General features: G+C 39.6%; 1 protein-coding gene across 1 annotated transcript in view; it reads left to right on the top strand.

The window, feature by feature from the left end:
- Positions 1-13,013, top strand: part of CADPS2 (calcium dependent secretion activator 2) — a gene marked incomplete at its 5' end in the record, with an annotated part of 600,328 nt that overhangs the window by 359,167 nt on the left and 228,148 nt on the right. Inside the window, one exon of the mRNA XM_019543957.1 lies at positions 8,585-8,724. Within this exon, the coding sequence (XP_019399502.1) occupies positions 8,585-8,724 (140 nt within the window). The remainder of the gene's footprint in view (positions 1-8,584; positions 8,725-13,013) is intronic.

Raw genomic sequence — 13,013 nt, 5'->3', positions numbered from 1 at the left:
AAACACATGAACACCTTTAAATTTAGTGGGCTTGTACCTTAGGTTTTATGATAAATAAAAAGCAATACAGCTGCCCCTATACATAGTTGCCTTGTGAAAGTAGAGTAACGTTTGGGAGAATACTGCACTATATATAAGCGCCACAGAAAAACACAAGGATATTAATAATTCATCAGATATAGAATCATAGGATCTGGGAGGAAGCTCCAAAAGTTTAGTTCATCTGCCTACTCCGGACAGGAACATCCCTGTCTAGTCATTCCAGACAAATATGTGTCTCACTAGCACTTCAGAAGTTCCAATGACAGCTTTGTCTATAAATAATCTGCCTTAGTGCTTAATCAGTCTTCTAATACTCAACCTAACTCTCCCTTATTGCCGTTTCAGCCCATTTCTTCTCCTTTCCCCTGTGGACACAAGGAACAATTGATGACCATCCTTCTTGTAACAAAACATTTTGTTTTGAAGACCTTTGTCAAATCTTTTCTGTGTCTTCTCTTATCTAAATTACCTCATTCTGATTCTTCCAACCCATCAGTATATGTCATATATTTTCTAGCCCTCTGAGCGGAGAAGATTAACGAGGAATTTGATCCAGTTTAAAATACCTGAAGGGCAATTATAGAAGAATAGAGATGGGCTTTTCTTGGTGGCTGTAAGAAACAAGGCTTGGAGCAATGGCATCAAACTGCAGCAGAGGCAGTTTTAGGTTGGAGATTAGGAGGAACTTTTTGACTCTGAGGGTGGTCAACTATTGGAGCAGGATACCAGAGAAACTATGGGATCTCCATCCTTGGACATTTTCAAGAACAGCGTAGACAGACGCTTGATTGAAATAGTTTAATGAGGAATGTTCCTGCCTTGAGCAGGGGGCTGCATTAGATGATCTTCCTTCCAGCCCTGCTTCCCTATAATCCAGCGTTTCCCAGCCTGTCCCATCCCACAGCACACTGACATAAATAAAAAAAAAATTGCAGCAAGCCCCCCCAGGCCCCAAGAGATAATATGGCTACCACCACCACCCTGCACTGCTGCCACTCCCCAGAGCAGGGTGGGGAGGGGTGGCTCACAGCACTGGCTGAAGCTGCACCCCACTGGGGACCACGTCCCCCAAGAGTGTTATGGGCAGAGCATTCATTTATTCATTTATTTATATATTTTCCAACATTCTGTGGCGCACCTGTTCATGCCTGATAGCACATCAGTGTGCTGCAGCACACCGGTTGGGAAACGCTGCTATAATCCTATGAACTATTTATTTTGTTCTCCTCTGGCTCTTCCTGACCTTTCTGTTTTTCTTGAAATGTGGTACCCCAACCTAGATGTGTAACGCTTGAGTTTAGGTCTTGCCAAAACTGAGTGGGGTGAAAGAATTATTTCCTGTGACTTCCATATGACGCTCCTGTTACTGCATCACAGTTTATCCTTAACTTTTTGCAACAGTATAATACTGTTGGTGCATATTCAACTTGTAATCCACTATAACATTTTGGACCTTCTCTAGACCTGGGTGTTATATTTGTTAAAAATTTGGAAGACAAATGGTAATTAACCCTTTATCATTAAGATGAACTAAATCTGACATATTTTCTAGATTGATAAATTGTCTGGATTTATAATAAGTATCCTCTTCTGTTGCTTGAAATTGTCCTTAGAATAATTTAGCCCCATGCTACACACAGTGCCCATGGCTGGCATATAATGATCTAGATGTAAATGATTCAGGTGACTTTCTGAATGAAGATTACATATCTGAGTATATTTCCTTGTACATTAAACTAGAATGATGGCTTATAGTTTGTCTTTACTGCTGCAGCTATTACAATAATAAAGTAAGAATAAAATGAACTGCATAACTGTAACAAAGAAGGAAATTTTTAGGAAAACTTAGGGCCCCTCTACCCATATAGGTGAAGGCACAATGGGATCTAATACATAGTCAACACAATTGCACCTCCTGCCAAGCAACACATGCATGGCAGGAGATGTGATTATGGGATTATACATTAGATCCCATCATGCCTTATCACCAGTGCAGGGAGAGCCCAGGATCATCCTGTCAGCACCAACTCCCACTGCTTCGAGTCCTGCAGCTGAAAGGGCGTTCAGCAGAGGCAGTGTTCACTATGCTGCCCCTGCTGCCAAGCCACGTACCCAGTATGGGCTGCAGGACTTGCAGTGGTGGCTGCAGGGAGTACGCTGCCACTGATGTGAGCCTTGTGAGATGCAAGGCTGGCGGTGAGTAGGAACCCCTCAGTTAATGGGGCTTCCAGCCACAGGGGAGCACCTAGCCACCTGTTCAATTAATGGCATGATTAGAGCAAGCTACAAGGTTATTGCACATTTTTTGTGCAATAACCTTGTAGATTATTCCTTGTTTTATCATGTTATTAATTGGTTGAACGTGTAGCTGGGTCACAATTTAAGGGGTGATTAACTGGTTAATCGCATCGTAATTGTAATGTGTAGAGAGGGCCTCATAGACATACGTCTCATGACAAAAAACCTTTACAGGTGGTTTCTGCCCCCATTATTGAAGAGGGAAGATGCAGAGAATGCATTGGCAGTTATAAAACAGGTCATGGAGGCTATAACTAGGTAACTTAATCCACATTATGGAATTAAACATTGAAAGTAAGCCTGTAACAAAACAATTTTAAAAAAATTGTTCACAAACACTGAAAAAGTATTGCTTTTAATAAACCATTCAACTTATTTTTCTCTTTCCTGCCTTCCTCAGTTACTCAAAGTGCTAGTTATATCTATAGGGTGTAATCACATGTACATTTTATCACACATCTCATGCTTCAGTTATCTTTAGATTTTATTTTCTGATATTCAGTTTTAAATGGTGAAAAGGTTTTACTCGAACAATCTGTACTCTTCGTGTTCCAGATGCATATATATATGTTTACATCATAGTAAAGTATTGAAACTTTAAAAAACCACAGATATACATTAATTAAAATATACTTTTAAAAAGTTAGTTAACTGCTATGCTGCATAAGACCCATAAAAATGCATTCTAAATTCTAAAATGTTAAATTCCTTCAATGTTCTTATATAAGGTACTTCAACTATTCCTATTATCTTTCAATAATATTTAAATATTTTTACGTATTATATTTGCATATTTTCAGAGCAGATTCTATGATTGCATATAATATGTATTATAGATATATTTGGGTAGCTTGTGGTGCAATATTTCAATTTTTTTTTAAATGATGATGTGTGATTATAGTGTTGTAGTATGGGTGAATCTGGTAGCAGCAGATATTACTAGCATTGCCTGACATTATCAGTCCCTATTTTTAATAGGTGACTTTTTCTATGAAAGGTTATAGATCTCCAGACCTTTGGACCAAAACTTTAACTGTGGCAAGCGCAGCCTTTAAAACAAGCATTTGCTTTTCCTGTGGAAAAGCTGCCCCATTCTGGCCAAGCCATCAACTCTTAAAAATCGTAGCTCACACAGACTCAACAGATATTTCTGTTTAGCACTAAAGCATGCAAAGAACATCCAGAATTGCTTTCTCATCTCCTAGGAGACTGTACATCTGCCATCCTCAAAGACTGAACATGCTCCAACAGAGAGGCCAGACTTCCCCAACTGTTCCAGGACAGACTAGCACATTCAGACACAAAAAGAGACAGCACAGAGCTTGTCCTGTGCCTTTAATGATCCCTTTTCTGGCACCCACGAACAATATGTAGATGTCATCTGCCTGAGGTGCTGGATTACGTAGAAGGTGGCACAACCTGTAGAGTTCTGTGTAGTAAATCTAAAGATTTGAAATGTGGCAGTGAGCTACATGTCTGCCAAGAAGATGCTTGGAGTTGAAATTTCCTAGGATATTTTTTAACTGAAGAGAAAATGCTTAATTTTGGGAGTTTTAGAATTGCTAAATCAAGGACTGAGAAGTTAATATCAGAATTAAGGTTGACTGTGTCAGTTGACAATGAGCACAAATTTAAAAGGTCCTGAGTGCTAACCTAGTTCTGCCACTGACTAATTGGGTGGCCTTGTGCAAATCAACTATCCCTGAAATAGAGATCAGGTCTCTATCACATCAGACTGTGCTTAGAGTTATGAAAAGGTGCCACATCCACTTCTGCTGTCCTGTGTATGCTGCATGATGAAGAAATGTCATGTGACCTCCAAAATTCATACTAGTAGAAAATAGCCCAGGAGCTGGATCATACATCTGTTCCAGTCACCTGATTGGAGAATTTCACAAGTGATCCATCCAGCCATAGGACACTAGAGGGCTGATCCTTAAGCTGCCTCTGGCCTTAGGGGAGCCTATTCATTGACAGCCTGCCTGGGAAGGAAGCAAGCTGTCAATTGCTAGTTGGGAGATGTTGATAAAATAGTGGCTGCCACAGAGAGCTAGGGTTTTCTGGTCCTGAGAAAATGCTCCTCCTCCCCCATCCTGATAATCAATTGACTGGCAGGAGGGGGCCCGTGGTGAGAACCTCCCACTTCCTGCCACAGGAAGCATAATGCCTACTCCTTGGACTCCTCCCAGCTAACCAGACTGTGTGGGGGTAGGGGACAATGGGAAGCATTCAGCTGCTGCAGTCAGGCCCCATGACCCTTGATGCCCTGCCCAGCATTGCAGCTTCTCTCTCCTAGCAATGCTCTGGCTGACGCAAAGTAACAGGGGAAAGGCAGGGGCATTCTGCCACCATAGGAACTGTCCCAGCCGCCTGCATAAGGTTTAGGATTGAGAGTGTGGTCGGGGGTAGAAAGGTAAGAAAGATTTATTGACGTAACAAAAACACAACTACGCGTAGTAACAAGACAAACGATGACAGACAAAAGCAATTCGCATTGGCAACTTATCGGCAGTCCCCTCTGATGCCTGATGTGCAGCAAGTTCCTCCTTCCACAAAGTTCAGCGAAGTCAGGCATCCCCGATCAGCACTGTCCGAGGGGTACCAGGAAGGACCCTGGAATGCAGTTCTTGGGCTCCTCGAGGTCCACGAGCCCAATGATCCAGGCAACAGCTAACTAATCCTTTTTATAGAGTTGCATCTTCCTTCTGAACGGTTTCCAGATATTCCAGCTAATTTATAGCTTTTGAAGGACACTGATAATGTACGACCACTCAGATTCCTTTTACTTCAACTGTCCTTAAGACTGACCAATAGCAGTACAAGCCTTGCATTCCTTCGATAAGGTAATTTTAACTGTACCACAAGGCCTTACTACTTCTAGGCTTTGCTAAATTTACTAGGCTTTACTTTGTACAAGGCCTCACTACATCTTAAACTTTAATTAGGCTTTTAGCAACAACATATAGCTTAATATCTAAACAAATACAGAAAAACACGATCTAATCTTCATAGAGCCTTCAGCAAGCACCTTTATCACACAGACATACTCTTCAGCTGCCACAAGTAACCACTTCTAGGAGGATTCCCACTGCAGGAGAAGGTCCCCCTGCTACCAGTCAGCGAACTGGCGGCAGAGCAGGCCATTTTCCTGCCTGAGGAACCTGCTGGTTTTCCCCTGCAGGATATTCCTACCCCTGCCTCCCCCACCCCTGCTTGCCAGTCAGCTGAGGAGGGCAGGAGGAAGAGTAATTTTTCAGAGAAGGGTCTCCACAAGACCCCCTGATAGCTCACCCCTGAGTGGGCAATCAGGGAGCCAGTGCTCTCCCCCCCCCTCCCTTTTTGTTGGAAGGGGGAAAGAGCAGAGGACTGTGGGATATCAGATGTCCTCCACACCTGAGAAAAGTGTACGGCCATTCAAGTTACATAAGGAAGAGGGAATCTGGTCCAGCTTCTTGTGGGAGATAGTTCTCTTCCACAAGAAATCTCTTGAACATCCATATAGTATTCTTTTTGTGTCAGAGCAAGTGCTTTTCTCCCAGCACAAATGCACTGCTGGTTACATTAATGGTTTTTGTCTGCACTTCTTTCAGTACAGAAAGAGTTGTGACAGAGATTTATTTATCATTGCAGCAATGGGAGGAAAATTGTAGGAGGGTAATAAAGCACTGGGGCAGGCAAGCCAGAGAGGTGGTGGAATCTCCATCCTTGGAGATTTTTAAAACCCAGCTAGACAAAGCTTTGTCTGGGAAGATATACTTGGGGATGGTCCTGGTTTCAGCAGGGGTTTGGACTAAATCAGCATGTCACAACCCAAAAGTGGGTCACAAGAATATATGAAAGGGTCATCAACAAACTTAAATAAAGGATCACTAAACTGTAAAAATGGATTCTCCTTTAAAGGAGAAAAATGTGGAAAACCATGACCTGTCCCTTGCAGGCTGGCAGAGTTACAGCTTGCAAGGGGCTGGCTGGGGATTCCCATGCTCTGCAGCCACCTCCTGCTCCACACACTGGGGAGCTGAGGCCTGGGGCAGAGAGCAGTGGTCACAAATGAGGGGTGCTGGTTCAGGCCTGGCCATTGATGTTTACATATGGGTCCTGGTACAAAAAAGGTTGAGAACTACTGGATTGGTGACCTCCTGAGGTCCCTTCCAACCTTAATTGTCTATGATTCTATGATAATACTTCTTAAAAGACAGTAAGAACTACCAGAATAAATATGAATTAACAACAAGCATGTCTGTTTGAGTTTACATCAAACTTAGAAAAAAAACAGACAACAAAAACCAAGGTGAGAGAAATTTTGCCAGACTTAAGTTGTTACAGGACAGCAGTAAGTACAGTCTATGGAAGGGGTGGGAAGAACACATATTATTACCTACTGTTCTGCATGAATGCCTCAATATATATGAAGTCATTAAATGCAAAAATCATTAAATACAAGGAAGGAATAACAATACTGTTTACATAGTCTCTGCTTAAAAGGGAAAGAAACCAAGAAATCATTTCTTATGCCCAGTGAGCAGAACCCAAATGCTACTGTATTCTTATTCATAGTGGCTTAGAATATTTATTTAAGGGATGAATTTTACATTAAATGAAAATCTGTTTTCTTCCTTAGGGACCCTTGCTCTGAAAATAACATTTGGTTTTGAACAGTTGAAGCAGTTCTCCTAAGTACCTAACACTGAGATATACAATTAGTTTACTAGTTCTTGAAAAAGAATTACACCTACCTAACAAAACTAAGCAAGTTACTTTTACCACTAGTGTTAAGAAATTCTCACACTTAAAACACATTCATGTGATGATTTACCATGGTTGTTTTTCTTTTTCATTGAAGCAATTGATGTTACCAGTGATATGTACCATAGCATAGTGCTATGGTGAAAGATACTGTCAGCTGAGAGCCCTTAGTATTGCAGAGAGTTAGGATATAATTACAGTACTATTATAATTTTCTTGTCTTGGAGAGCATCCTTTACACTTGCTCTTTCCTAGAGAATTCTTAAATCCTCATTTGAACTTTTCAGAATTACACAGAAAAGTTTTTATAGTATGTTATGCATTGTATCATATTTATAGATACTCTTTTATAAAATAATGAAACCAGTTTATGTTATGGTAGATTTTTATGTAGCAGTGGTACCAAAGAGGTAGAGTACATGGTTTTTACAGGGTCCTGCTCCTATTTTGGAATTGTGTTCCTTGGTGGTGATAGGCCTGAACAAACTGACTGCATGAGGCCACAATATTCAGCATAAGGGCTCTAACATTAATGAGATATTAATGCTAGAAAATACTCCGTTCAAGGGCTCTAGCATTAATGGGATTGAAGAACTGAAGCAAAATGTGATTAGTAACTCATATAGCATCTCTAGGTTTCTGATCTTATTTAGCCACTACATGGTTGTGTTATAGTCAAAACTGCTTATTTCTATGTAAAAATATATTAGAAAATTGTACGTGATTAAAAATGTTTTCTTTTTGTTTTGGACAGTTTGCAGCAAAACTTCTTTCACTGATTTGAGATAAAAATTCAATATTTTTGCTAATTGTATGTCATTACTATAGATCCATTAATGTGGTATTTTACATAAGGTATACAGACAGGAGAGTACTTAACATACTATTGCACTTGCAACAAGATGGACTAGACACAGTCTCCAAGTTTGATGATATTGCTATCATAGGTTTTCATTATTGTTTTTGAATGAGTAATGAAGAGACCATATTTCATTACAATAGATGCCATATTTCATACAATATGGCAATAGAGACCATATATCTGCTGTGCTCTGTTGTGCTCATTCAACTAATTAATTTCACTACTGAAGAGGGTTATCTATTGTACAGTACCACTGCACATTGTTTCACTAGGCACATTCCCTGTGGGGTACTGAGTGAAGTTAAGAGTCTAGATGCTTGCTTAATTTTACATGAGCATTTCTCAACTGTCAGTTCTGCTGGAGCCTGTTGAGCTGTTAATTCAGAATGAAGTAGCAAAGGAGAAAAACTTGTTATCTGATGATATGAAAACACTCATTTGTCAGGAAATAAATTAGTCCACTTTGAAAGCCCATCTGCTGTTATGAGATGGAGTCAATGGTTTATTAGCTGTGTCTTGGATTTTCTAATCTCTTTACAAATTGGAAAAGGTGCAATGAAACTCTCAGTTGGTTAGTAGACTCTAGGAGGATTTGAGTACCAATGCAATAACATGCGTTTATTTTATGATTTACAGGTGATATTGTATCCAACATCCAATAGCTCAAAGTCACCTGAGTTGCATAAAATGATAGTCCCCAAAAACAGTCAGGACACTGACTTGAAGATTAAACTAGCAGTGAGAATGGATAAGCCACCACATATGAAGCACTGTGGGTGAGTAGCCACTTTGTGAACTCCTTTCTATTTTATTTAGTTTCAAAACTGTTCCCGCATTATTTTCCATGTATGATAGTATTGCAAAGATGTGGAGGTTTAGAAACAGTATAAATTGTACAACAGTTTCTATACTAATGTAATGTGCTATGTGCTGGCTTTTAAATAGTCTAGAATCATCTGGAATAACAGATCATTCAAACAATTTGCAAGATGTAAAGGCAATTTACACCCACTAATTATACAATGCTAAAGTAAAATGTGTAGTTTCATTTACAGTAACTGTTCTCGAATGTTAGGCTTTCAGACTTCATAATTAAAAAGAAAATCTTGATCTATTGGAGGCACAAAATTTCCACTAAAATAATAATTCCACTAAAAGATACATTTTATAAGTGAATGGTGTGATTTATAATACAAAATTTCCTCTTCTCAGGTCTGGTATTTCTGTTCAAAGGTGTTTGTTTTATGGAAACAATTTAGCAATGCTTTGCTCTTTCAGCATTTAGTATTGGAGCTGTACATTAAGTTCTCATCCTAATTGCAAAAGCACATCATGGCTCCTACAGGAAGTAAAGGTTTTATCTACCACTCTTACTATGTGTCACATCTTCCCCTTTTTATAAAATTAAAACTAGATCCATAACATTAAGATAACTATTACAAACTCAAACAAACATGTCTTGATTGATTTCTTGAGCTGTTTCAGCAATCTTCCAGCTGTACCTTGTTGCATTCCCTTTTTGCCCAAATTCTTGTCTGCATTTGAACATTCAGTGTCCTGGGTCACATTCTGGCTCAACTTGTAAATTATTTTCAACTGGTGTCTCTGTTCCTGTTTCACTCAGAGCAACCTCGTTCTCAGCTATTTTGAGAGAGTGTTTGATTCCTTCTTAAGATTTGGACCTCTGTCTTTGATCACCAAGTATGGCAAGTTGATTCCTTTTTGATTGCAATAGCTTTAACTGGCCAGTGTCCATCTTGCCAAATTCACACAAAATGTTTGTTTTTTTAACTGTGGGAGTGACCTTGCTCTTTTGTTGAAATGATGCATCTGTACTTTCCCAGTCTTCTCAGTACTTTTCAGACTCCTTTGTCACTCTTCATTTCTAGCCCATTTCAGGTAATCAAGTATTTGTATACCTGTTATAGAGAAGATCCACAGGTGACTTTCCACATTGTAGTGGTGTAGTTCTGTGGTTGAGTAGTGCCAGGTGAGGATCTTCTCCTTCTTTACGTTTTTAGCAGGTTCTTCACAATGCATACTCCACTTTCTGCCAGCCCAGTTCCTTGAAGGTATTTGGGACTGGAAATCTCATGACAAAATCATTAATTTGAACAGAGTCTCAAAATTCCCTGTCATGAACTGTGGGTCCGTTGTTAGTAGTTACAGTTTCTTGGAATACCATGCCATGCAAATATAGATTGAATGTGTCTGATAGCTGTTGTTGCTGTGGTATTTTCAGTCATCACTACTTCTGGGAAATGACTGTGTGTAGGCCATTATAATCAGGTGGTTATATCTTCCAAACTGAACAGGTCAATTTCTACTTCATCCCAGGGAATATTGCTCATAGATTATCACTGGTTCTCTTTTTGCTGGGCATCTCTGTAATTCTGATATGGATCATTACCTCCTCACCGTGATTATTCATATCACTATTCATCTGTGGCCATGTTTTGTTGTTCTGTTTTTAGTCATTTTCATAGGTCATATGGGACTTTTCATGTAGCATGTATCACTGGTTATGTATCTTCTCTTAATTGTATTTTATATGTCATTGTGAATAGCTCTTCATATAATGCTATTAATGCCTTCAGATTTGGTTTTGTGCCATATGGTTTTAGCCTATGTTACCAATTCTCTTAATAAGACTAAATATCTCACATGTGTACAAACTCAAAACTGGTTGTTTTTCTCCACATACCATAACAAACTCTTGTTCTCTCATTTTACTTTTGCATCTGTGTGAGGGCACACTCTCCAGAACTGGAATGGTCCCTCCTTTAACCTTCCACAGAGACTTTACACCTTACATCTCTGCCAGCGCATCTACATGTGCCCCTGACTGCGCAGTTGGTCCTACACAGTCATTTAGTATTTGCTGTGCAGTCCTGGCACTGCATGGGTCGCACTACTACTACAATAGTGGTGGCATCATAATTATGGAACGGCAATGTAGCGTCTCATGTAGACGCATCCAGTATTTCAGTTTCTGTGATTGCATTTACTTTTGTCCCAATGTTTATCTTGTAAATAAGGTAAGTGCTGTTTGTCTGCATTTTAATTAGTCAGCCCTTGAACTTTTGGGGTACGTTTCAAATGATATTTAAGGAATACCTCTTTCTCTTCACTTGAGTCTGTTTCTGTACTTGCTGCATATATGTTCCTTCTTTCTTTGCATATTTTGGCATAATGATTCAGTTTTACAACTTCTGTGTTTTTGCCCAGATGCTAGGCACTGTCTCTGTTCATGCTGGTTTCCACACTGCTGACATTCTTTATTACTTGCCACATAACTGTGCTTGTCCAGCTTAATTTGGGGGGCCTTTTTTCCTAGGAACAGAATGATATTCAAACATTTACATTATTTCTGCAAGGCTTTCTTCTTTTCCTGTTTCCCCTCTGTAGGGTAGGCATTATACATATCCATAGCTTCATTGCTTGCAATTGTTACAAGCAATTTTTTGCTTTACTCTAATTTATCTCCCCCTGTGGTTCTCATATGTGCTTAAATTGCTATTTGAACTTTTTCCAGCCACTTAAGCATTCCCTAGATTCTCAAGTGCTGGGGGAGTGTTACTTGCAGACTCACAAATTCTATAGCAGTCATTTCTGTGTTACCTTTTCCAGCACACTGTGTCTTTCACTTCTGATGCCATATAGTAGCTTGAGACTTGTAATGTGGAAATTATGTTTTTAGTATTACATACAAAAAATTATATACAACCATTTACTGTAAAGAGGTAACAGTTTTTAGTAGTGCCCTTGCAAGGATCTTTATGGCTACTTGTTCCTGCTCTTTGACCTGGAAGTTCCTGTTAACCTCACCCTGAACACTTGTGTCCAGGAGGACGTACCTGGCACTGTATAAGCAAGAAGGGACAGATTTAATGTGCCTAGGATGGGGAAGAGATGGACCGGGACAGATTAAAGGGGATGGAGAAGGGTCGTCAACTTTAGGACAAAATGGGTGGAAGAATTTGTGCCCCCCCTTTGAGTGCCTGAAAGGGCACCTTTGTTACCTCTGTCTCCCCCTTTTGTAGTCGGCAAATACTTGTAAAGACCTGCTAGCAAAGGGGTTTCTTTTCATCTCCTCCAGAGCTGATACATGTGGAGGATTAACACTCTATTACTGTTACTAGTTACTCCATTAATTCAATTGACAGAGGCTTGTGCTGTGCCACTAAAGGTTTCTGACCCTTCTGTTAACTAATAACTGTAAGTAATTGTTACATTTAGGAAAAGGTTTGTTTATTTGCTTGATTGTTTGATTTTAACCTAGAACTTTATTACCAAACAATTTGTTGTAACTTTTCCAGTTGCAAAATTTAAATTGGGAAGTGCCAGAATTAAGGTTTCCCATGCAACCCTGTGTGAACACATTACAATCTCTTATTAAATTACCATATACTGACTCTTCACTAGGAACTCTTTCAGATTTAGTGCATAGGATGCACATGCTCTGGGGATGAATTGGGGTTTTATTTTAAAGGAGGCTGTAGGACTTGTCTTGTTTATTAACTTGGAAAACGTACAAGAGTAAATAAGGAGATAAAAGGAGAGCCTCATGATTTGAGGCAGTTAAATGCTGCCCTGAAGAAATGGATGTTATCCCAACCTCTGCCACAGAGAAACATATTTAATTTCTGTGCTCCTTTGAAGTCATCACTTAAACTAAATTTTTCACATTGGTCACTAATTGGGTGTCCCTGATTGTCTGTGCTCAGCATGATAATCTGGACTCTGATGAGAAGTGCTGAGCATTCACAGCTGTGACTGAAGTCATTGGGAACTGCACTTCAAACACATAATGGGTACCTAATGCTAAATAGGTCCTAAATGCCTAAAATGGGGCACCCAAAACTTTTAACCTTAATTCTTCCATGCCACCATCTGAGTTGGCCATAATCATGCCTTCTGATTTCATAGGCATGGTATAAAAAGAAACTAATATTTGTGAAGCACTCAGAAGGATGGAGTACCAAAGAAAAGCCAGTAATCAAATTCGGTTTTTATAATATAGTTTACATAGTGCAGAAAGTAAAGCCTCAGGCCCTGAATTCAA

Source organism: Crocodylus porosus, unplaced genomic scaffold (assembly GCF_001723895.1).
Source record: "Crocodylus porosus isolate Cpor-Errol unplaced genomic scaffold, CroPor_comp1, whole genome shotgun sequence".
NCBI classification, from domain to species: Eukaryota; Metazoa; Chordata; order Crocodylia; family Crocodylidae; genus Crocodylus; species Crocodylus porosus.
This window is presented reverse-complemented; position numbering and strand designations above follow the sequence as displayed.